The sequence below is a fragment of the Marmota flaviventris genome, chromosome 4 (assembly GCF_047511675.1).
Source record: "Marmota flaviventris isolate mMarFla1 chromosome 4, mMarFla1.hap1, whole genome shotgun sequence".
Taxonomy (NCBI): Eukaryota; Metazoa; Chordata; class Mammalia; order Rodentia; family Sciuridae; genus Marmota; species Marmota flaviventris.
In genome coordinates this window covers 54280376-54301506 of record NC_092501.1, presented here as the reverse complement: position 1 = coordinate 54301506, position 21131 = coordinate 54280376, and the positions used below count along the sequence as shown (strand labels likewise).

Sequence of the window (21131 nt, the reverse complement as noted above, 5' to 3'; positions counted from 1 at the left end):
GGGATGTGGCTTAGTGGTTAAGCATCTCTGGTTCAATCCCCAGGACTCCACTAAAAAATAATAATAAATAAATAAATAAATTACAAAAGTACAAATTAAAACAGCATTGGGGATTTTTTTTTTTTTTTTTCCCGCAGTACTGGTATTGAAGCTAGGCAAAGTACTTACTCTAGCTCACCCTTTTGTAAATTTTGAGAAAAGGACTCACTAATTGCCCATGCTGCTCTAGAGCTCAAGATTCTCTTGTTTCAGCCTCTTTAGTAACTGGGATTACAAGTGTGTGCCACCATTGCCTGGCAGAAAGTTATTTTTGCCTATTAGATTAACAAAGGTTATCATTTATAATATATGGGCAGGTAGGGCATGATGAAATAAACTCTTGCAGTATATAAAAAGTTAATGGGGGCACAACTTCTTTTTATAAAAATTAGTAGTTAGTAAGCTGTTCAATGTTCTTCTTCTTATTTATTTTTTTTTTTTTTTAGAGAGAGGGAGAGAGAATTTTTTAATATTTATTTTTTTTAGTTTTTGGCGGACGCAACATCTTTGTTTGTATGTGGTGCTGAGGATCAAACCCGGGCTGCACGCATGCCAGGCGAGTGCGCTACCACTTGAGCCACATCCCCAGCCCCTATTATTATTTTTTTATGGGTGGTTCCTGGGGATTGAACCCAGGTCCTTGGGCATGTGAGGCAAGAACTCTACCAACTCTGAGCTATATCTCTAGACCCTCGATGTTCTTTTTTTTTTTATGGTTCTGGGGATTGAACCCAGATGTGCATGCTAGGCATCTGCTTTACCACTGAGCTAGCATTTCTAGCCCCAAATGTTCATTAATTTTGAACCAGAAATTCAACTTCTAGACATATAATCTTTTGAAATACACATATGCAGAAGTATCCAGAAATATAAGTACAAGTTTGTTCACTACAGTGTCGTTTCTAAAGGTGAAAATTTGGATAAAACTCAAATGTTCATCAGTGGGATATTGTTAAAGTAAATGCCACTCACTACATCCATATGTAAAAACTGTATTTAAAGATAGTTTTTAATAATTAAGTAAAGTTGCCTCTATGGATCTGAAAAAAGGTTTATATTATAGTATTAAAATTTTTAAGTAGGTTGCAAAACAGTATATATAAAATATGATTCCTTTTTATACAGAAACACTGTGCCCATGGTTTAGGCACAGTGGTATATGCCTGTAAATCCCAAGAACTCAGGAGGCTGAAGCAGGAGGACCCCAAGTTTGAGCCTAGCCTGGGCAACTTAGCAAGACTCTATCTCAGATTTTAAAAAGAGAAATTCGTTACTTAAAAAGTCTGGGTATGAAGCTCAGTGGTAGAGTGCCCCTAGGTTCAATCTCTAGTACTTAAAAAAAACAAAAACCCTAATACCCAAAAATATAAAACTGTGTTATCTGTTAGTGTATGTAGATAACATGGGATAATACGTATATGTATTTAAAAAAAAAAATCTGCTGGCTGGGGATGTAGCTCAGTGGTATAGTGCTTGCCTGGCATGAATGAGGACCTGAGTTTAGTCCCCAGCACTCTAAGAAAATAAACAAAAAAACAATAACAGAGTGTTAGGAATGAATTATTTCCTTTTTTTTTTTTTTTTTTTTTGGTACCAGAGATTGAACCCAGTGACATTCAACCACTGAGCCACATCCCCAGCCCTTTATTAAAAATTTGAGACAGAGTTTTGCTAAGTTGCTTAGGGTCTCGCAAAGTTTCTGAGGCTGGTTTTGAACTTGAGATCCTCCTGCTTAGCTTCTTGAGCTGCTGGAATTACAGGCATGTAGCAGTAAATTATTTCTAAGAGGGTGATCTTAGGGACACTTTTATGTTTTAGTTAAATATTTTTATAATGTTTGATTTTTCAAAAAAAAAAAAAAACCAGCATGCATTGTTACAGTCATTGAGAAAAGGAAATTAAAAGATAAAAAGAGCATTGACTGAATGATGTTAGGGTGCTATCAGTTGCAAGTATGAACTGTATATGTAATTGTGATTCTTTTTTCAATAGAATGCTCAGTGTTTGCATGGGGACATTGCACAGTCACAAAGAGAAATTACACTAAAAGGCTTCAGAGAAGGTAGTTTCAAAGTTTTGGTGGCAACCAATGTGGCTGCCCGTGGTTTGGACATTCCTGAAGTTGACCTGGTGATTCAAAGTTCTCCTCCACAGGTAGGAAATGGGATTTGGTCTGGGGAAAACAAGAGCAGTTTTATAAATTGCTATCTTATTTACAAGTATTGCTTGAAATATGAAAAATATGTCCATCATTCTTGCTTTCAGGTGTTTTTTTGTTACTATGGTGTTAAATTGATCCGAATCTGATGGCCTTTTCAGTGATTAACTTCACTTTTTGAATTTGAAATTTGGATAAACAAAATCATATAAAGGAATTATATAGAGTTTATGTTAAGAACTCTGGAAGAGATGGTTAGAAAGCTTAAAACCATCCCCTGTATCCCAAAATTCTAGCATATAAATTATTTGGCATGTTGAAAAGCGCAACAGGATTGAAATAAAAATTTAATTATTGTTATTTTATTTCATTATTTGGATGTTGGGATGACTGTGGAGCTTGTCATAATTTTAAAAAGTGTTTTCCTTTTTTAATTTTCAGGATGTTGAGTCCTATATCCATCGTTCTGGACGCACAGGTAGAGCTGGTCGGACCGGAATTTGCATATGTTTTTATCAACCAAGAGAAAGAGGTCAACTAAGATATGTGGAACAAAAAGCAGTAAGTAAAGTTGAATTATTTCAGGCTTATTATCTAACTGGTGCCTTAGAAAAGGGCTCTTTTTATATTTGTTCTCACAAATAGATCTTCTTAACTTTTCTCAGTTTAAGCTGCATTTGGATGTGAAGCATGTGGGAGCTAAATTTATATTAGCTGCAAGACTGTTTTAATACAGCTTTTATTGTGAAGATAGAAGAGCTGCCTTTCTCATTTTTCTCTTGAATTTCTCCCTTGTTATTGAAATAAGTGTGTTGCGATTTCATACACCATTACAGAATTATAAATGGGTGACTGTGACATTGTTTTGGTATAATAATTTAAAATTAAAATTATATTTGCCATAATATAATTATGTGATAGCCAGTGTCTATAAAAATTGTACGATTTCTGTGTTCCAGATTTTTTTGTAGTATTTCACATTTTCTCCTATTTTATAATATTTTTATATACTATCTCATAAACTTTGTAAAGTGAGATGGGAGTAATAAGGAAAAAAGTTGATTGATTTAAATAATGTTCTTTTTTTTTTGAATCAGCTTTGTTTTGCAAGTCAAATTCCATAATTGTAACTAAGGGTCAATTCAAAAAAATTGTTTTCACTTTTTGAAATTTATAATAGATAATTTATTAGAAAAAGCAGATCTTTTTATCCACTAAGACTTGGAAATCTTCCAAGAAATGGAAATTCAACAAACTATATTAGTTTAGGAATTAATTGTAACAAATTCCATTTTTCTTTAATGTAATTCTTTCATTTTCAGGGAATTACTTTTAAACGTGTAGGTGTTCCTTCTACAATGGATTTAGTTAAATCTAAAAGCATGGATGCCATCAGGTATGCTTTCTGACCTTGCTGAATAATTTTTGCTTTTGTATTAGGCTATTCATCTTTAAGCTCTTCTAGTTCAAATATCAGAAAATTTTAATCACCAGTTTTACCAGCAGACATTTAGTTATATTAATATATGAAAACGTTACTCTTTCTTTTCCCATTCATTCTCTCATCTTTTTTCCCTGTCATGACCAAGAAAATTTACTATTTTTAAACTGTAGGTCTCTGGCTTCTGTTTCTTTTGCTGCTGTTGATTTTTTCCGACCATCAGCTCAGAGACTGATAGAAGAGAAAGGAGCAGTGGATGCATTGGCTGCAGCATTAGCCCATATTTCTGGTGCATCAAGCTTTGAACCACGGTCTTTGATCACCTCTGATAAGGTAGAAGTCTGTGAAATAATTGTATTTGGTTGGGAAAAGGGTGAAATTGAGCTATAGCAGTAACTGCATAATCAATGAGTGTTGCATTTACTCCCTTCAATAAATTGCACTTTCTGTGCAGAGAAAACTGTTTTGCTCTATTAGAAATTGACTTTCTCATTTTCCTCCACCCCTAAATTTTTTGGGGGGTGTGGTGGAGGCAGTATCTGGGATTGAACTCAGGGGCACCCGACCAATGAGCCCCCATCCCCAGTCCTATTTTGTATTTTACTTAGAGACAAGGTCTCAATGAATTGCTTAGTGCCTCACTTTTGCTGAGGCTGGCTTTGAACTTGTGATCCTCCTTTCTCAGCCTCCCAAGCCACTGGGATTAAAGGCTTGCACTACCACGCTCTGCTAAATTTATTTTGACAGCCATCTTCCAGATTTTCAAGCCTACAGAAAAAAAAATTGAAAGAATATTGCAATAAATAATGACCTAGATTCAACAACTGTCAATATTGTGTTACATTTGCTTTGTTTTTGAATATACTTTTTTTTTTTTTTTTTTTTGCTAAACCATTTGGAAGTAAGTTGAAACATTATGACATTATTCCTAAGTATTTGCTTCTTCTAATGATGAAGATTCTTGTCTACATAATCACAATATCATAGTCTCACCTACAAAAATGAGCTAGGGAATAAAGCTCAGTTGGGTAGAGTGCTTGCCTTGTATGCACAAAGCCCTGGGTTCAATCCCCAGCACCACCAAAAAAATGTTATAGTTCTACATTAATCATCTTATATCTAATAAATATGCAGATTTGTTTATTTCAAAAATGTGTATGTGGAGTAAAATATAGGAAATCCTCACTTTGCACAGCACTGTGCAAACTGAAACTTGTATAACAGAATCTATACTTCATTTTGTTGCTATGAAATCATGCAAAGTGAGAAACAGATTCTGTTCAGGTGACATCATAACATAGTAGAATACGAAGTAGGGATTCTATGTGGAAGGGTCTGTGTGTATAACACTGACTGACATGGCCCACTGCCAGGTTGGTGTCAGATATCAAAACTTATCACATCAATAATCCCAATGGTTTGGGCTGGGGAGGCTGAGAATTGCGAGTTCAAAACCAGCCTCAGCAACTGCAAGGCACTAAGCAACTCAGTGAGATCCTGTCTCTAAATAAAATACAAAATAGAGCTGAGGATGTGGCTCCGTGGTCGAGTGTCCCTGAGTTCAATCCCTGGTACCAAAACAAACAAACAAAAAAACACATAAGAGCCATTGGTAGCAAGTGGTTTAAAGATTTACTTATCTGGGTATAAGTGAGCAGAATCCCAGTATGCAGAGACTCATCAGTAAAATCTCTCTGATGTAGAGAAAGACAAGAGTGCACATGAATTTGGTCCTGGAACCTTTATAAGACAATAATAGCCTGTTGTCAGGATATTAGAATGATAGGGCAGAGTAATTCTGGGCAGCCATCCCTGTAGCCGGGAGGAGGGAGAAATGGGGCAGGGCAGATAAATTTGCTTGTGACATTTGGTGTAGCACAAATGAGTGCAAATGGAGCATCTGATGGTTTTCTTGTGGCAGATATTAATAGTTGTGCCAAATGTCATTTTGTTGGAAGTTAACCATATGTCCAATTGTTTCTCCATTTATGTGTGTGTGTGTGTGTGAAAAATCAGTATTCTAGTTAAGGTTCTTATGTTATAATTTGGTTGTTGTGTCTTTTTAGTATCTTTTAGTCTAGAACAATTTTCCATCTTTTTTATTTTTATGACTTTGAATTTGTAAAGAGTTAGGTCAGTTGTCTGTTAGAAGATCTTACTTTCTGGATTTGTCCAAAATTTTTCTTGCATAATTTATTTTTGCCTTTATCCAGAGTCACATTGCATATGTCAAAGCTTGATTTTTATATTCAGGCTAAATGTTTTTTGGCAAGAGTATGTTATATGTAATACTGTATACTTCATAGTGAATCATATCAAGAAGCATATGTCATATTGCTTTAGTAGTATACTTAGTTTGGTTGCTTGTTTGTTGGCAACTGCCATATATTTCCATTTTCAAAGAATATTTTACTCTCTTAATTAGTAATCTGTGGGGTGATACTTTTAGCATCAAGCAGATATTCTATCCCAATAACTCACCGAATACTTAAATGTATAATATCTTAAAACAATATTTAAACCATATTGGTTTTGTTTGTAGTACTATGGAGTGAACTCAGGTGTGCTCTAGTTCTGGGCTGTATCCCCATACTGCACTCGACCCTGAGCCACATCCTCAGCCCTATTTTGTATTTTTATTTAGAGACAGGATCTCACTCAGTTGCTTTGCTGGGGCTGGCTTTGAATTCATGATTCTCCTGTCTCAGCCTCCGGAGTTCCTGGGATTACAGGCATGTGCCACCATACCCGGTCCTTTTTATTTTGAGACAATGTCTTACTAACTTACTGAATCCGGCCTCAAACTTGACATCTTCCTGTCTCTCAGCCTCCTGAGTCTTTGGGATTACAGATGTGTACCACTTCACCTGGCTAACCTATTTAATTTTACTCAAAACATTAACCTACCTCTTTATAATGGCTTCCTCCTTGACTTCATTCATTACCATATCAGAGAGGTCTTTTTTTTTTTTTTTTTTTTGTGGTGCTAGTGTTTGAACCCAAGGCTTCTACCATTGTGCCACATCCCCAGTCAGAGAGGTCTTTCCCAATCACCCTGATGCATTCTATAATAGCTTGTTCTCCTTTTACATTTCTTTATCTTCTTCATGATGGTCCTTTTGCTGTTCAGTGAAGGTTTACAAAACAAGTAATTTTTGGTTATTTAATTAGTAGTATACTTAATTAGTATAGTACTTCAAAAGTTCAGAGAGATTTTTTTCCTTTTTTTTATGTTCTTCCACTCCAAGGTAACTTTTTAAAAACTCTTTCAGTGTTTCCTTTCGTCTTCACTACCTTATCATTCTCTGATGCTGTTTTGTTTAATTCTCTTATAAAGCATGATGCTAAGAATTAAATATAGTCTTTACAACACTACACAGAAAGATGATACTTTCAAAGATCTATAAACATTAGTCTTTTTTTTTATTTGTTGATAGACCTTTATTTTATTTATGTATTTATATGTGGTGCTGAGAATCGAACCTAGTGCCTCACACATGCCAGGCAAGTGTGCTACACTGAGCCCCAGCCCCAGCCCCTAAACATTAGTCTTTTAATTTAGTTTCAGAGAAGTTATTTTTTAGCAGCCATGTTATACTGTTGGTTCATAAGAAATGCAGTTAAGTCATATAGGTCTATAGAGATAGAACTTCATTGTCCTGTGCTGCTACTGATTTTTTTCCCAAACATAATGTGAGTTGTTTTTTTTTTTTTTTTTCCCTTAAGGGATTTGTGACAATGACTCTGGAAAGCCCTGAAGAAATACAGAATGTCACCTGTGCTTGGAAAGAACTTAACAGAAAGCTGAGTAGTAATGCTGTGTCCCAAATTACAAGAATGTGCCTCCTAAAAGGAAATATGGTAGGCTTTTCTAGATAATCCAGAAGATTTTTAATCAATGACCACAAGTATTTATAAGCAATAGCCTAATGGGATGAATAATTCTGTTTTTCTAAGTGTTGGTTTGTTTCCAGTTGTGAATTTGGGGAATTATATAATTAATTCATTTCTCTAGAGCTATAAGTCATTCTGCGTGGTTTGTCTTTCTGTTCCCTGCCCCGCCCCCACAGTGCAAACCAAGGGGAACAAACCAAGAATCTTGTGCATGCTCTACCTCTAAGCCACATTTCCAACCCTGGTTTGATTATCTAAAACCCAAGTCATCTAAGCTTCTGTTTTGGTATAAATATCGTGTAGTTGTGTGTGTTTATTTTCTAAGAGTAAATAATTGCAACAGTTAAATAGCTATACAGTTTAGACAACACACAATATTGTCTGTTATAATTAACCTGCTATTTATTTGTTGTTAATTTTAATAGTATGAATTAAATAAGTATTTCAACATTTATTTATATAGCATATAAAACTGTAATCTTTTTTTTTTTTTTTTTTTGGTATTGGGAATTGAACCCAGGGTGCTTTACATTGATACATTCCCCAGTCCTTTTGAGTTTTTATTTTGTGATAGGGTTTTGCTAAGTTGCTAAGGCTAGTCTTGAACTTGCAAGCCTCCTGAGTTGCTGGGATTAGAGGTGTGTGCCACTGTGCTCGTAAAAGTATAATTTTAGTGACTGTGATTTCTTCTAATGGTTTTGAGAAAAGATGTTATATTTATTTATCTCACATTGCTACGTAGGTAGGCTTATTCTAACATAGAATTTATTAACTAAATTGTTTATTGGAAATAATCATCTTTTTAAAGGTTTACTGTTATTTCTGCTCAACACAGATTTGAAGCAAATAGGGAAAACATACAAACATTAACAAAAAAACATAGAGGAGAGGTAAAGCAGATCCATAGACCAAACTAGTTATTGAGTATTAAATTAACTTTCAACCAGGACTGAAGAGGAAACATCTCTGGCTACATTAGTATCATTATATGATAAATATTCTACCACTTTTTTTTTTTTTTGTTTTGTTTTGTTTGTTTTTGTGGTTCTGGGGATTAGAACTCAGGGCTTTCTGCATGCAAGGCATGCGTTTTACCAACTAAGTTATAGCCCCGCCCAAATTTCTACCTTTTTGACAGAAGCTTTCTGGCTCTAAATTTTATTTTATTTGAAATTAAAAAATTATGTTTATTTTTGAGATACGGGGGATCCAACCCAAAGCTGTCTGCATGTTAGGCAAGCATTCTACCATGTGAGTTATATCTCTACTCCCTGCCCCTCCCTCTCTCCCTCCCTCTCTCTTTGTCTTTTTTGGTACTGGGGATTGAACCCAGATTGTTTTTTTTTTTTTTTTAAATGAGGTAACTTTTATATATATCTATCTATCTTTATTTTATTCGTTTTTAAAGAATTTATTAGAAGGATCATTTTATAAGGGACATGGAATAAAATTATAGTGATTGAAAAAATAATACTAGAGAATATTCTAGAGTCTTATTAGTATATTCTTTTTTAAAAAATATTATTTTTTTAATATTTATTTTTTAGTTGCAGTTGGACACAATATCTTTATTTTATTTATTTATTTTATGTGGTGCTGAGGATCGAACCCAGGGCCTCGCATGTGCTAGAAAAGTGCTCTACCGCTGAGCCACAACCCCAGCCCCAGTAGATTCTTATTAGATATTGTATTTAGTTACTTTTCTGATTTAGAAAATACATTAAGCAGATACTCTGGAATACACTTAATATTTTTTATAGCAAAGATTATCAGCAAATATTAGTTTATTAGTAAAAATTAACTCATGCATCTAGATAAAAATATTTTTATTTTGCTTGCTTTTAGGGTGTTTGCTTTGATGTTCCTACAACCGAGTCAGAAAAGTTACAGGTATTTAAAAAAAATTTTTTATCTCCTTCTCTAAAAGATTGTTTTGAAAAACATAATTACTCTATCATTATCATGCCTAAGTCAGTTAAGAATTCCTTAATATGAAATATCCAGTCTGTCTCATAATCAAAAATTTTTTATTATAAATATTTTAATCAAATAAAATGATAGAATTGTCTGAATTCCCATGTTCATGTCATTAGCTTCAGCTATTCATGGCTTGTGTGGTTTTTTGTTTGTTTGTTTGGTACCAGGGATTGAACTCAGGGGCATTTGCCCACTGAGCCACATCCCCAGCCCATTTTTTTTCCCCCAGCCCTTTTTTGTATTTTATTTTGAGATAGGATATCACTGAGTTGCTTAGCGCCTTCCTTTTTGCATCCTGCCTCAGCCTCCCAAGCCTCCGGGATTTTAGGCATTCACCACTGTGCCCGGCTCATGGCTAGTTTTGTTTCATCTCTGTTTCTATCCACTTCCCTGTGTCTTTTAAAGCATTCTATCATTTCAACCATAAATATTTTCATATATTTAAAAAGTATACCTGTAGTATCATATTTAAATCTTCCGAAACAATAATCCCTAAATATTTTGTATTTAAATTTCCCCTATTTTCTCCCCCATTTTTCCTCCTGGTGCTGGGGATTGATCCAAGGGCCTCACACATGCTAGTCAAGTGTTCTTCAACTGAGCTACACCACCAGCACTCCAGAAAATTTTTCATTAATAAAGTCCATAAAGTTTATATATTGTAATTTGATGTTTTCTATTTCTCTTTCAATTTGTAGGATGTCCTTTCTTTTTCCAAAAAATTTCCTTGTATTTTATATGTTGAAGAAACAGGTCCACTAGAGTCCAAAAATTTGTTATATACCTTTGTATATTTATATAGTCACATATTTTGAATCAATAATAGGATTAATTATGAAGTCTTTTTTTAATTTTTGGTACCAGGGATTGACTCAGTGACACTCAACCACTGAGCCACATCCCCAGCCCTATTTTGTATTTTATTTAGAGACAGGGTCTCACTGAGTTGCTTAGTGCCTCACTATTGCTGAGGCTGGGTTTGAACTCATGATCCTCCTGATCCAGCCTCCTGAACCCCTGGGATTACAGGCCTGAGCCACTGTGCCCAGCAATTTTGAAGTCTTTTTAAATATTAGCATTATATCATGGATACATTCTACATCAATTAGATACTTTTTTTTTGTTGGGGGGTGGGTATTGGGAATTGAACCCAGGGGGCACTTTACCGCTGAGCTATATTCCTTGCCTCCCCCTACCCACCTTTTTTTTTTTTTTTAGTTGTAGATGGACACAGAACCTTTTCTATTTATGTCTAAGTGGTGCTGAGGATAGAACCCAGTGCCTCACACATGCTAGGCAAGCACTCTACCACAGAGCTATAACCCCAGCCTTTTTTTATTTTGAGCCAGGGTCTCTTTAAGTTGCTGAGGCTGTCCTCAAATTTGGGATCCTCCTGTCTTGCCCTCCCAGGTCACTGGGATTACAGGAATGTGCCACCATGCCTGGCTACAGTTGCTTATTTTTTATGATGCCCTGGTATGGAGGCTAAACTTTGATCACCAGTATTCTGTTTTCTGAAATTTAGACTATTTCCAATTTATTATTATAAATAAAACTGCCCAGAATATTGATATAGGTAATTCTTCCTGCATTGCCATGTTTAATCTCTTTAAGATGAATTTTTTAATATGACTGTTGGCCAAAAGGTTTGTGCATTTTTTTTAATGTTTATTTTTTAGTTGTAGTTGGACATAATACCTTTATTTTTTATTTTTATTGACTTATTTTTATGTCATGCTGAGGATCAAACCCAGGCTCTTGCACGTGTGAGGCAAATGTTCTACCACTGAGCCAATACCCCAGCCCTGGTTTGTGCATTTTTAAGACTGTGCTCATATGTTGCCAAACCTACCAATGATTTATGTGGGTGTTTTTCTCTTCTCATTCTTATCAACAGGGCATTTTACATTGACTTCCCTTGGCAACTTGTGCTCATAATGAACAATGGTTATTACCAAGATAACACATTGCACTGCTCTTATGAGCTGCCTTTTTTTTTTTTTAGGGGAACACTAAGGATTGAACCCAGGGCAAGCATTCTACTACTGAGCACTGTCTCCATACCACTGATTCATGTATCTTGAGTTGATTACTCTAGTAAATTGTTTTCAGTAGCTATATTTTTTAGTTCCTGGTTACTGTTGACAGATTTCTAATCCCTGTTATTGGCTGTAATATATCTTGTTTTTGTCAGTATACCTCTTCAAAATAATGGAATGCTTATTAATGCTCTATTTCTTTGTCCTAAGAAAGCAGATAGCAGTCTCCTTTAGACCATGTAAATTGATGAGTTTAAAGTCTTGAAATGGGTCAGAGAGTTCTCCTGAAACTAAAGCTTAGTAACTTTAGTCATTGAACGTGTTTTCTTTTTCTTTTTTTAAAATATTTATTTATTTGGTGTAGATGGACACAACACAATGCCTTTATTTTTATGTGGTACTGAGGATCGAACCCAGGTCCCGCCTGTGCTAGGCAAGCGCTCTACCGCTGAGCCACAATCCCAGCCCTGAACATGTTTTCTTTTTGCTTATTTTTTGGTTTTCATTTTTGTTCCAGACACTTTGGATTTAAGTGATAAATGATCTTTGGCTAACAGATAAAGGACATGCAAAAGTATTCTTTGCTTGCTTATGGTTTCAATTTTGCATTTCTATTAATCCTGTAAATTCTTCTAACAGGCAGAGTGGCATGATTCAGATTGGATACTCTCAGTGCCAGCCAAATTACCTGAAATCGAAGAGTATTATGATGGAAATACATCTTCTAATTCCAGACAAAGGAGTAGTGGCTGGTCAAGTGGCAGGTCTGGCCGGTCAGGTCGATCTGGTGGCCGGTCAGGTAGACCGAGTCGACAGGGAAGTCGGTCAGGAAGTCGACAAGATGGTAGAAGACGAAGTGGGAACAGAAATCGATCAAGAAGCGGGGGCCACAAACGGAGTTTTGACTGAGCATTTGATAGTTAATCTACCAGTGTGAGCTTGCCTATGTCTGCCTAATCATGTACATTATCCACCAAAAATTAGGTCATCATAGTTGAGGTATGTGTCTGCTGTTTGCAAAGAAGTTGGTCGTATTTTTTTAAAAAGTATTTCACAAAAATGGTTGTAAACAAATCTACTTATCCAGTTATAACTTTGAATAAAAAAAACCCTCCTTTTATTGTCTCTTTTCACTATGTGTTAAGAATTTTCTCAGTGTAATCTTTTTAAAATTTCTTCTAAGTCTCCACAGTCAAGTTAACCTTTCTTAAGGTTTATATTTTACAAAATATGGTGTATTTTTATTCAAATCATTCCTTCCTTAGATTATGTGATAGGAAATAAATCCCTTCTGCATTAAAGGGCTGTATAAACTGATGACGTGGTTAGTTAGGTATATTTTTTTGAGGTCTAGATATATTTAATTCAAAAGATGTGAGCAGTGCACACTTAATTTATTCAACAGATAGTTTATTGACTGTCTACTATCCATTGCTGTGCTATTCACTGGGGAATATAGCTTGAATAGGCATAATCAGTATGCTCGTGAAACTCACTCTTTTTTGATACTGGGGATTGAATCTAGGGTCGTTTTACCACTAAGATACACCCCCCCAAACCTTTTTATTTATTTATTTTTTAAATTTGAGACAAAGTCTCACTAAGTTGCTTAGGGTCTCATTAAGTTACTGAAGTTGACTTTGTACTTGCAATCTTCCTGCTTCAGCTTCCTCTGAATTTCTGGAATTATAGGAATGCACCCACTGTGTCTGGCTACTTACTGTCTTAATAGACAATCAGCATTTATGATAGAAATTAATTAAAAGTAAGAAAAGTGTAGATATGAAATGCTGAGGACCTCATTGTATACCTGACCAATTTTAGAAGTCATGAAGGCTCCTAAAACAAGAAAAGGAGAAGTATCAGTTGATCTAGCCATATGTGTGTGTATGGTAGGAAGAAGAGTTTAGAAGGAAGAGAGTTTGCAGATAGAACAGCATATGTAGGAACCTAGAGGGTAAGGCTGAGGACTTACAATTAATGCTAGGCAGAGAACAGAAATAAGAGAAAGGATTTAGTTTTTAACAGGGACCATTTGTTATAGACCTTATCTGTATTGTTCAAATTTTTTCTTGAACCATTAAAGGGTTTATAGTATGGGATAATATGATTAGATGTATGTTTCAGAAAGACTGTGGCCGTACTGATAATACTGGATTAGACGGGGCATACTGAAGGCCAAGAAATCTAAAGAGGATCATGGAGTAATCCAAGGTAGAGATGCTCATCTTATAGGTAACTCCTGCCCCCCTCTAGGAGTTGAACCCAAGGGCACTCTACCACTGAACTACATCCCCAGGCCCTTTTTTATTTTGAGATTAATTGCTGAGGCTGGCCTTGCAATGCCTCAGCCTCCCAAGTAGCTGGGATTACAGGCATATGCCACCAAGCCCATCTGAGACGTAATATTTTTAAGTGATGAAACTGAGGTACATGAGAGCTTGTTACTTGCCCAAAAGTTACTTGCCACTGCTAGACAACATGTAGTATAGCAAGAATTTGAACCCAGATAAGTCTAGCTTCAACACCAGTGTTTTTAACCACTGTGTTAGGAGGTAGAATCGTTAGGACTCAGTTATTGATTGGATTGGAAAATGAGAGGCATAAGAATGAAATCAACATTTCACTAAGATAGGAAGAACAAGAAAAGTTAATGGGGAAGAAGTGGGAATATGGTAAATTCAGGATTAGATATATTTTAATATTGAGGATAAGATTTGTTAAAGGAAATAAAGCAGTAGGAAATTTAGTTTATAGGTTTGAAGCTTAGGAGATACTTGTTTTGGAGAGATTTGAGAATTAAAAAGAAAAATGTAGTTAGGGTGGTAAATGAGATTATCCAGCGAAAGCATCATAAGGAATGAAGACTGAGGAAGGAACCCAGAGGTAAATTACCATACTTAATACATGGAAGAAAGGGGAGCCCATTGAGAAGAGATGGTAATAAGAGGGCAGAAAGCTCAGGGGTATGAGGCTTTCAAAGGAAATCAGGAGATGAATCTGAACTGACCACTGGACTTAAGAAAAAGGAAATGAGACATTAGGAGCAGCCTTATTAATAAAGTATTGAGAATAGAAGCCAGCTAGCAGTGAATTCAGTAGGAAATGAGGAATAAGTGGGGACAATAAACGTGCACATCTTTTTCAGAAATTTTAGCTGTGGATTGGGAAGAATAACTTAAAGGTTGGAGGTAGAAGAAAGGACATGAGGTTTGGTGAGGATTTTGTGTGGGTGGTGGTGGTGATGGGACTGGGGAATGTCTGAGTATGTTGAAACGTTAATGAAAAGACGGGAAGGGAGGGCACTATGAAGATTTAGGAGAAGTCTGGGTGTGCAGTGGCCCAGGACTGTGATCCTTGTGACTGAAGACTGAGGTAGAAGAATTGCAAGGGATAGAATCAAGGGCAAAATTATAGAGATTTTAAGGGCTGGGGAATCTAGCTTGATGATAAGAGTACTTGCCTAGCATGTGTGAGGCCACAGGTTCAATTCCATTTGGCAAAAAAAGTTTTGTTTTTGTTTTTGAGAAAATTAGAGATTTTAGCCTTAGATGAAATAAACACATCTCAACATTTGGTCAGCAGAAAAATATTATCATGGATGTGTTTTCCTTTCTCCTGAGATTTTGTGTCCTTTTGTACTCCCCCCACCTCTCAGCCTTTTTCTTTTTTTTATATATTTTATTTATTTATGTGGTGCTGAGGATTGAACCCAGGACCTCTCACATGCTAGGCAAGCGCTCTACCACTGAGCCAACAACCCTAGCCCATATCATGGATGTGTTTTCAGATGTTAAGGTAAAAAGGGACTGAATTTATAGTGGCTACAATTAGAGCAATTTCCTGTAGCAGCACCCAGCAGTCTGATTGTAGAAACAGAAATAGGAGATACTTGGTTGACCAAGGAGACTGGGGTTTTAATCTGTGAAAGACCTGAAAGGATGAAAAGGTATATGTATATATATGTGTGTGTGTGTGTGTGTGTGTGTGTGTGTGTGTGTATATATATATATATATATATATATATATATATATATATATATATATATAAGAGAGAGAGAGAGGGGGGACTTTGGTAAAGTGATTGGAGTAATAGCCCATGGAGTCTAGACTGCCTGGGGACTGAAGTGGAGATGGGGTTGATAACATAATGTGCCCTGGGTTCAACTATAGCATGTTGGGGTTTGCGGGCGGGATGGAGCAATTGGGGAGAAAATAAGTGTAGGATATGGTAGTATGCCTGTTGTGGGAAAAAGTCATTTCACATTCAAGGAATGTGAAGCCAGGTATCATATAGATGGTTTTCATGGACAATGAAGTCTAGGATGAAGACAAGCCAGAACTGAGGAGAGAGGAAGATTAAAACAGGTTGCAAACTAGCAATAAATTATGGAGGTTGGTAAGTTACCTGAATGAGGAAGAGATGTGGTAAAATTACCATGTATCTTCAAAAAGACAAAGCTTTTACACAAAGTAAAGGGTAATGCTTTGGAAATGGATTTGAAGAAATGAGCACTGATTACCAACCAGAGTACTTGGAATGTCAGGGAATGAATAACATCTGTTTGACAAAGCTACAGAGGGTGTATTTTTCCAGAAGAGCCAGATTTCATTTAAACCAAGAAAGGGAGGACTTGCAGTGCTGGACCTATTAATTTGCATGAGTATTAGTACATTCAATCAGATTACCTGTGTGCTTACAATGTCCCAGACAATATGTTTTGGGTAAATAAGGAATGTTCTGTCTCTCTCCTGAGGAGCTCAGAATCTAGTGAAGTAGATGGATAAAGAACCCTAAGTCCATGGCAGTGACTAAATGCAAGCTCTGAGCAATGATTCCCAGGCCAGGAACTGGAGAAGGGGTTCAGAGAAAGCTTTTTAGGTATGGTGATTGAACGTGAACAAATTGGGGGATAAAATAAACAAGGAACTGGGAATCTAGGCAAAAGCACAGAATAGCTAATAAGACAACATGGTTGAAAGGTGTGAGGGAACTGTAAGTATTTTTTTTTTTTTTTCTTTCTTTCTTGAAATACCAGGGATTGAACTCAAGGCCTTGCACATGCTAGGCAAACACTATTAGAGCTACATCCCCAGCGTATAAGTAGCTCTTATTGTTGGGGTCTTCAGTATGAGGAAAGTAGAGGTGAGCATCATATCTTGGAGGGCTTTGTAGGCCTTTTTTTGGATAGCCTTTGAAAAGGTTCCAGGGAAAAGAGTGAAAAAGATAATAAGTAGGTAAATGCCAGCAAGGTGGATGGACATAAAGGGTTCATCTTATAATTACCTTCCCATTTGTAGGGGTTCTAACAAGATTAAATAATAGCTTCCTATATCTTCTTGAAGGAAGGAGGAGGTAGGGGAAACTTGTCATCAAATTCTCCACTTCAAACAGTATTCAGCCACTTTGCTCTGTATTTTTTCTAGTACCCAGAACCTTTATGGACTTCAGCTTTTGGTCTCCAGTTTGGTACTGTGTACTCTAGTGTGCTCAATTAACAGCTATTTGAACCTGAATCAGTTTATTCCAATCCTCATATTTTTGAATTTGTAAAGGAAACAGCACATTCTATTTAGCATTAGAATTTGGAGTACTGCATTCATAAATAGGTATGAATGAGAGCCTTCTCTCACATTGTTTTTCTTTTGTGTTTTGACAGTAGTGTTTAACAGTAGTTTTTTTTTTTTTAATCCTTACTCCTTTTTTTATTATTAGTAATACATTTCCATTGTTGAAAATCTGAAAAAAAAATAGAGAAGAAATGGAAGAAAATAAAAACCACCCATAATCACATCACTTAGAGATTCGTATTTTTAACATTTTTATTGAGTCTTTTGAATTCAGTGTGTGTGTGTGTGTGTGTACACATATCTTTAAAATAGAAATTCTTCCACAAATATACTGTTTTACGAAAAACAGTATATCATCTAAATCAGAGGAAACTGGCCTAGTAGAATTGACATTTGAGAACTTCACATTTCCTGTTGAATATAGATGACACATTTCTTCAACTTTTTAAAATTGAATTTTATGCTGCTATTTAGTCTCCTTTATGTAACATCTGGCTACCTTTGAATTAAAAAGGACTTTTGCATATTTCCTGTTGGAATTTTGGATTTGTGCCTACATGCAGATACATTACAAAGGAACTTGCATACTTGGTAAGTTTTAACAACGTTTTCCATTTGCTCTAGGGCTTACTTTCTTATCAAACATCTGTTGGTAATAAACCTGTCCCACTACTGTATACAGCGGTATTGAATACAGCAGTTATAACAAAAGTTTGGTGGTTTCTCAATCACACACCAAGTTCCTTGAGGCAGGGGCTCAACCTTCACTTTCATATTCCAAATTCTTTGGTACAATGTTGAAATCCCAGCTATGAAACATTTTCTTGTTTAATTGGTTAATTGCATACATGCTTGTTCTCCCTTCTCTCACACCCAATACCAAAATGACTGAAACGTTTTCCTGCCTGGGCATATGGTTATTTCCAATGTCTTTCTGTGCCCACTCCCCATTTCCATCTTAATGTTCAATAAACATTTAGTGACAAGACTCTTATGTGCCAGGCATTGTTTACAATTTTGAGGTAACAAAGATGAATATAAGGATATCACACTGTGAGTTCAAGCATCACTGCACATTTGCCTAAAATGTGTAAAAAAAATTGAGATTGAAACATCAAATACAAGTTTATATAAACATGTTTCTTTTTAAAACTTTCGAGTGCAGTAAAAACTAATCTCATGAAAGAAATAAAACTTAGGGCTGGGGATGTGGCTCAAGCGGTAGCGCGCTCGCCTGGCATGCGTGCAGCCCGGGTCAGCACTGCATACAAAGATGATGTGTCCGCCAAAAACTAAAAAATAAATATTAAAATTCTCTCTTTAAAAAAATAAAACTTTAAGTATTAACCTGTCATAAATGCAATATTTTGAATTGTCTTTCTAAACATTTGTTGAGTTTTATTTTGGTACTGGGGATTGAACCCAGAGGATTTTTACCTCTGAGCTACATCCTCGGTCCTTTTTATTTTTTGAGGCTGCCCTCAAACTTGGGATCCTCTTGTCTCAGTCTTCCTCCTGAGTTGCTGGGATCACAGGAGTGTGCCACTATGCCCATCAATTGTGGGTTTTTTTTTTTTTTTTTTTTTTTTTAAAGTAGGCTTTTTTTTTTTAAATTTTTTTTATTTTTTTTTTCATATTTATTTTTTAGTTCTCGGCAGACACAACATCTTTGTTTGTATGTGGTCCTGAGGATCGAACCCGGGCCGCACGCATGCCAGGCGAGCGCACTACCGCTCGAGCCACATCCCCAGCCCCGAATTGTGGGTTTTAAAAGCTCTTTTTTATTGTGCTTTTCATTCATTTTTGTATTTAATTTTCTCAAACTATGAATTTTTTTAAAAAAATCAAAAGTAGGGGCTGGGGTTGTGGCTTAGTGGTAGAGCGCTCTCCCAGCATGGGTGAGGCCTTGGGTTTGATTCTCAGCACCAAATAAAAATAAAGAAATTTAAAAAGAAATCAAAAGTCCACTTACGGGTTTTTTTTTTTTTTTTTTACACATTTTCTGTGCATTGTTTTATATCATAGTGGTTTCATTTTGATATATTCACAAAAGCATATAACAATTTTTCTCTATTTCAATCCATAGTACTATCCCCTTCCCTGTCCTCTTCCTTCTCCCTGATCTCTTTCCTCTATTCTATTGATCTTCCTTCTACCTATTCATTTTTTAATTGGTGTATTGTAATTACATATAAAATTGGAATGCATTGTGGTATATTCATACATGGACATAGCATAATTTGGTCAACTTTTTTCCCTAATTCTTCCCCTTTGCCTCTACACTACTGCTCTTTATTTTTAATTTTTTTTTTTTTTTAGTTTTTGATAGACCTTTATTTTATTTATATGTGGTGCTGAGAATCAAATCCAGTGCCTCACACATGCTAGGCAAGTGCGCTACCGCTGAGTCCCAGCCCCAGCCCCCTTAATTTCTTTTGTAGTCGTAGATGGACAGAATGCCTTTATTTTAATGTGGTGCTGAGTGTTGAACCCAGTACCTCACACATGCTAGGGCAAGCGCTTTCCCATTGAGCTACAGCTTCCGACCTACTTTTTTTTTTCTTTTGTACCAGGGATTGAAATCAGGGACACTCAAATCACTGAGCCACATCCACAGCCCCTTTTATATTTTATTTGGAGACAAGGTCCAACTAAGTTGCAAGGCTGGCTTTGAACTCAGGATCCTCCTGCCTCAGCTTCCCAAGCCCCTAGGATTACAGGTGTTCACAATGTCCAGCATAGACGCCCCTTTTTGTTCCTCATTTCTCTATACAGCTTCCACATGTGAGGGAAAAACATTTGACTCTTGACTTTCTGTGTGCAGCTTATTTCACTTAGTATGATTTTCTCCGTTTCTATCCATTTACCAACAAATGACATAATTTCATTCTCTTTTATGGCTGAGTAGAACTTATTCATTCACATATTGATGGGCACTAGGATGATTCCATAACTTCCCTATTGTATACTGTGTTGCTATAAACATCGCTATGTGTATGTCACTATAGCATGTTGATTTTAAAATCTTTTGGTAAATACTAAGGAATGTGATAGGTGAGTTATAATAGGTCCATTCCTAGACTTTTTTTTGTACCGGGGATTGAACCTAGGGGTGCTTAAACACTGAGTCATATCCATATCTATCTATCTAATCTATCTTATCTCATCTATCTGTATCTATCTGTATGTCAGGGTCTCTCAATAGTAAAGGCTGGCCTCCAAGTTGTGATCCCTTCTTGTTTCATCCTCCCAAGTACTTGGATTATGGAGCCTGGCTATGAAGTGGTTTTGTTATTCCCTTTTCATGCCCAAGAAAATCGTGTTCGACTTCATTGTCCAAAATTACAGAGCAAATAATAGCAAAGACAGATTCTAAGGCCAGATAATATTCAAACACATTTTATTTTTTATTTTTAGTGGTACTAGGAATTAAACCCAGGGCCTGGAGCATCCTAGGCAAATACTCTATCATTTAGCTACACTCCAGCCCTCTAACATATATTTTAAACTACCAAGAGAATCAATCTCCCAATTCTCTCTCTCTCTCTCTCTCTATATATATATATCTTATATGTGGTGCTGAGAATCGAACTCAGTGCTTCACACGTACCAGTGCGCTACTGCTGAGACCCTGCCCCAATCTCCCAAATAGTTCTTCAGAAAAAGCTTACACCACTGTCAGTGACCATTCAATGGGCCACTTTCTCTTAAGTGCTTTAAGTAGTATAGTGTTCAAATTATGCAGAAGCCCCTGTTGGTTTCAAATGGAGAGCTAAGTGGTTTTGGCGCCCCTTTTACTGGTTCCAAGGCTAGATGAGATGTCTCTGTGTTTCTTTCAAACAACTGACACTTGTCTCTAGAGGACCAGGCCTGGGTGTTGTCTGCTGGTGAATGCTAGCACCTGATACCATGAATCCCAAAGGGGATGTTAGGTATGAATGACCAGACCGATTTTTTTGTTTGTTTGTTTTGGTACCAGGGATTGGGCGCTTAACCACTGAGCCACACCCCC

General features: G+C 36.2%; 1 protein-coding gene across 4 annotated transcripts in view; it reads left to right on the top strand.

The window, feature by feature from the left end:
* The window catches only part of Ddx50 (DExD-box helicase 50), a 34763-nt gene extending 22082 nt beyond the window's left edge, over positions 1 to 12681 (top strand). For all 4 annotated transcript variants that reach the window (XM_027931304.2, XM_071611215.1, XM_071611214.1 and 1 more), the window contains 7 exons: positions 2032 to 2193; positions 2639 to 2758; positions 3520 to 3593; positions 3812 to 3971; positions 7365 to 7499; positions 9378 to 9422; positions 12188 to 12681. In XM_027931304.2, the coding sequence (XP_027787105.2) occupies positions 2032 to 2193; positions 2639 to 2758; positions 3520 to 3593; positions 3812 to 3971; positions 7365 to 7499; positions 9378 to 9422; positions 12188 to 12457 (966 nt within the window). In that variant the 3' untranslated portion in view covers positions 12458 to 12681. The remainder of the gene's footprint in view (positions 1 to 2031; positions 2194 to 2638; positions 2759 to 3519; positions 3594 to 3811; positions 3972 to 7364; positions 7500 to 9377; positions 9423 to 12187) is intronic.
* The last annotated feature ends 8450 nt before the right edge of the window (positions 12682 to 21131 follow it).